Source organism: Xiphias gladius, unplaced genomic scaffold (genome assembly GCF_016859285.1).
Source record: "Xiphias gladius isolate SHS-SW01 ecotype Sanya breed wild unplaced genomic scaffold, ASM1685928v1 HiC_scaffold_595, whole genome shotgun sequence".
Lineage (NCBI taxonomy): Eukaryota > Metazoa > Chordata > Actinopteri > Istiophoriformes > Xiphiidae > Xiphias > Xiphias gladius.
Genome location: NW_024402294.1, coordinates 1 through 2,933, shown reverse-complemented (window position 1 = coordinate 2,933; position 2,933 = coordinate 1). Strand labels below are relative to the sequence as shown.

Below are 2,933 nucleotides of genomic sequence, written 5' to 3'. Positions count from 1 at the left end.
GGTTGTGCTTTTTGAAACTAATGTAAGACTGAAGAAACACATTGAAAACCAAAACAGACGTGCCGTTTAATTTTTGACATTTTATAGACCAATTAATAACCAATCGGCCGAAAACGATCAATACACACATTCCCCCCCGGTGTGACAGACAGACAGTTGGACAGCTCGTTGCCATAGTAACCCTCCTCTGTTTGTTTTAAGTTGATGGTCGAGCTTTGATGCTAATAGTTAATTTTTGTATTTTAATAAGAAAAAGGAAAAAAGTGATTTTATGTATTGCATGCACTCCGGCCGTACGTTCTTTCTTCCGTATGTTTGAGCACTGTATAGTAGCTGTATAGTAGCTGTCTGAGGTTTAGATCGAACTCCGCTCGATAGAGTAGAGACAGAGACAGAGACAGAGACAGAGAGAGGACGAACCGACGAAAAACCAACAAGTGAATTATTTGATGTAATTACTGATATGGGATCCTTATTTTCTGAGTTCCTTTGTTTTCATAAATAAACACATAAACTGATACCGACTCGACTCTCATTCTCACACACACTCATGTTTGATTTCACTTCATTGACTTACACTCATTCTCTGGAGATGTAACTTTAACCTTCACCAAAAACAAGTCTCAGCCAATCAGTGTTTGAACAGATTTACAGCCGCGGAAAGTAACCAACTACATTTACTCAAGTACTGTGCTTCACTACATTTCAGAGGTAAAGTTACTTTAGACTGCAATACGCTTATTTGAAAGCTGCAGTTACTGTGCAGGGTTTTTTTTTTTTTGGAATTAGAGTATAAAAAGGAAAGATTGTGTATTATATATATTGTACATTGAATTAAATGGCCCAGGAGTGTAAAGTAATTGAAGCTGGCTCCACCTGGACCAGCTGTAACACTGATGGGGGCCATTTTGCATCGACAGCTTTTGCTTTTTAAAACCACTCATCTGATAATTGGCCGATATTTCCCAGGGTGAAAACTTTTCAAGTTTCTATAAAGTAAATCAGGGTAAAAGTTTAGTTTTAGTTCAGAATAATCTGCTGTCAACTGAAACCTTTGTACATTATTTGTCCAGTTTCATTTATCGTGTCTAAAAAGATCTTAATTATTAAATAGTATTTATACCTGAAGCAGAGGTTTAAATTGTTAGAAGTAAAAAGTCTGTATCTTGAAGGTTTTCGTTTTCATGGAGGACGAAAAGTTGGAAACCGATTTTTAAAATAAAGGATGCGAGTGTTGAACCAATGCATCTTCAGCTGTGACAGAGAAACTGATTTTATCCAGATTTTGGATGAAATCACTGTAAAAATATTGATGAGCCGTGAATTATACTGCAGGGGTCTGAAGAGTCTGGATGTTTGGATTCATAAATCCGAACTGAGGAGCTGTTCGGGTCCAGGTTTCGTCTTTACATGACGCTGCAGATCCTGGACCGTCCCTCAGCGTCCTCCAGGCCCCTCTTGTCCCGGACCAGCACGGCCTGGTTCCCGTAGCTGCTGTACCAGGCCGACTGGCTGCGGTTCAGGTAGGTGGAGGGGGGCGCCGCCTGCAGCTCCTGCTGCTGCTGCTGCCAGATCAGCAGGGACGTGTCCCGGTACCGCAGCCAAGCGTAAGACTCTGACAGGGCCTTCTCTGCCAGGGGAAGACGACCAGGAGGACCGGAGAGGTCAGGACCAGGTTCCTCTGCGGTCATCTGCTCCTCTACAGCAGGTGGATCACGGTCCGACATGTCGGTGTCAGTGTTCCGTAAGCCGCGCTGGTGAAGAGGGAGACGTCCCAGCCCAGTCTGGACCAGCTCAGGTCCAGATCTTCCCCAGTCATGTTCATGCACCTGACGAGTCCAGCTGGTTGTCTGATTCTTCAGCAGAACCTGAAGGAACACAACGGGTCAGAGAGCTTAAACTGGATCCATTTGTACGGACTCTGTGAGAGGCAGCAGTGAGAAGGGAAAACACACTGTCAGATACAGATGTTCGTTTCCGTCTACGCTTCTTTGAGCAGGCCTATCCTGATTCTGACAAGTCTGACAAACCCCCTCAGACCTGCACCTTGTTGTCTCATGTCTGACTGGGATAAATGTAAGATTTTCTCATTGACACTCACAGAACATTACATCAGTTTCCTAATAATAATATTAACACTAGTCATATGGGGGAAGCTGTCAAGTTGCTGATGAGAGTCCTCTCACGTCAGATGACTGTAAAAATCACTTTACCCCTCACGGTGCTTCCGGGGCAAAGAGGTGAAACATAAAAGCCTCAGTCAGACCAGACGCTGACTGGATCAAGGAAATGACAAAACCTCCATCCGCTGTAGTTACTGATTCGTCAGTGCTTCATAGATCAGTTACAGGAGGCTAATAAGAGCGACTCCTGGGTTGCCAGGTTGTGGACACTTGTAATTCATCAGGGAGTCTGTCTCCAACAGTGTGACTGACTAAATCCTCCCCTAATCCGCAGCTGTCTCGGCTCCACCGAGGATTTCTGAAGGTGAACCTCTTTGTTTTCCTCGGAATATGGGAAAAAGCTGCTGAAACCTCCCGCCTCAGTTCGCGTTTATCACCGTTTCACCCTTATTTATCCGCAGGAGCTAAAACCGACCTGTATGTGGCCTGTGACCCGGTTCAACTCCCTGTTCTCTGTAGAAATGTAGTCCAGTGTCACGGAAACTTAGGACGAGACAGTTCGGGTCCCCGCCGGCTCCCGTAGATTCAACATCGTTTTAATCGCTCTGTCGAATTAGCGGAGAGTTTCCGAGCCAACGGCCGTTAGCCGCCCGTAGCTAACCGGTCAAACTGCTGGATTTAACTCTGAAGGCTAACGGATTATCCTGCTGTTAGCTCTGTTAGCTGCTCACAGACACACGTTGAACTGATCCATTACGTTGCTGAACGCTGCGGATGACGTCAAATTCAACGTTAAAACGTCAGAATACA

At 44.9% G+C, this 2,933-nt stretch overlaps 1 protein-coding gene across 2 annotated transcripts; it reads right to left on the bottom strand.

Annotated features, from left to right (window-relative positions):
* LOC120787760 (putative uncharacterized protein BRD3OS) lies at window positions 1–2,927 on the bottom strand. Of its 2 annotated transcripts, none has more exons than XM_040123347.1 (2): window positions 2,599–2,927; window positions 1–1,868 (listed from the first exon to the last, which is right to left on the bottom strand). In XM_040123347.1, the coding sequence occupies exon 2, from the start codon at window positions 1,725–1,727 to the stop codon at window positions 1,407–1,409; it is 321 nt and encodes a 106-aa protein (XP_039979281.1). In that variant the 5' UTR covers window positions 1,728–1,868; window positions 2,599–2,927; the 3' UTR covers window positions 1–1,406. The 2 variants fall into 2 exon arrangements, with proteins under 2 accessions (XP_039979281.1, XP_039979282.1); XM_040123348.1 differs by lacking the exon at window positions 2,599–2,927 and adding an exon at window positions 2,214–2,591.
* Window positions 2,928–2,933: the final 6 nt, after the last annotated feature.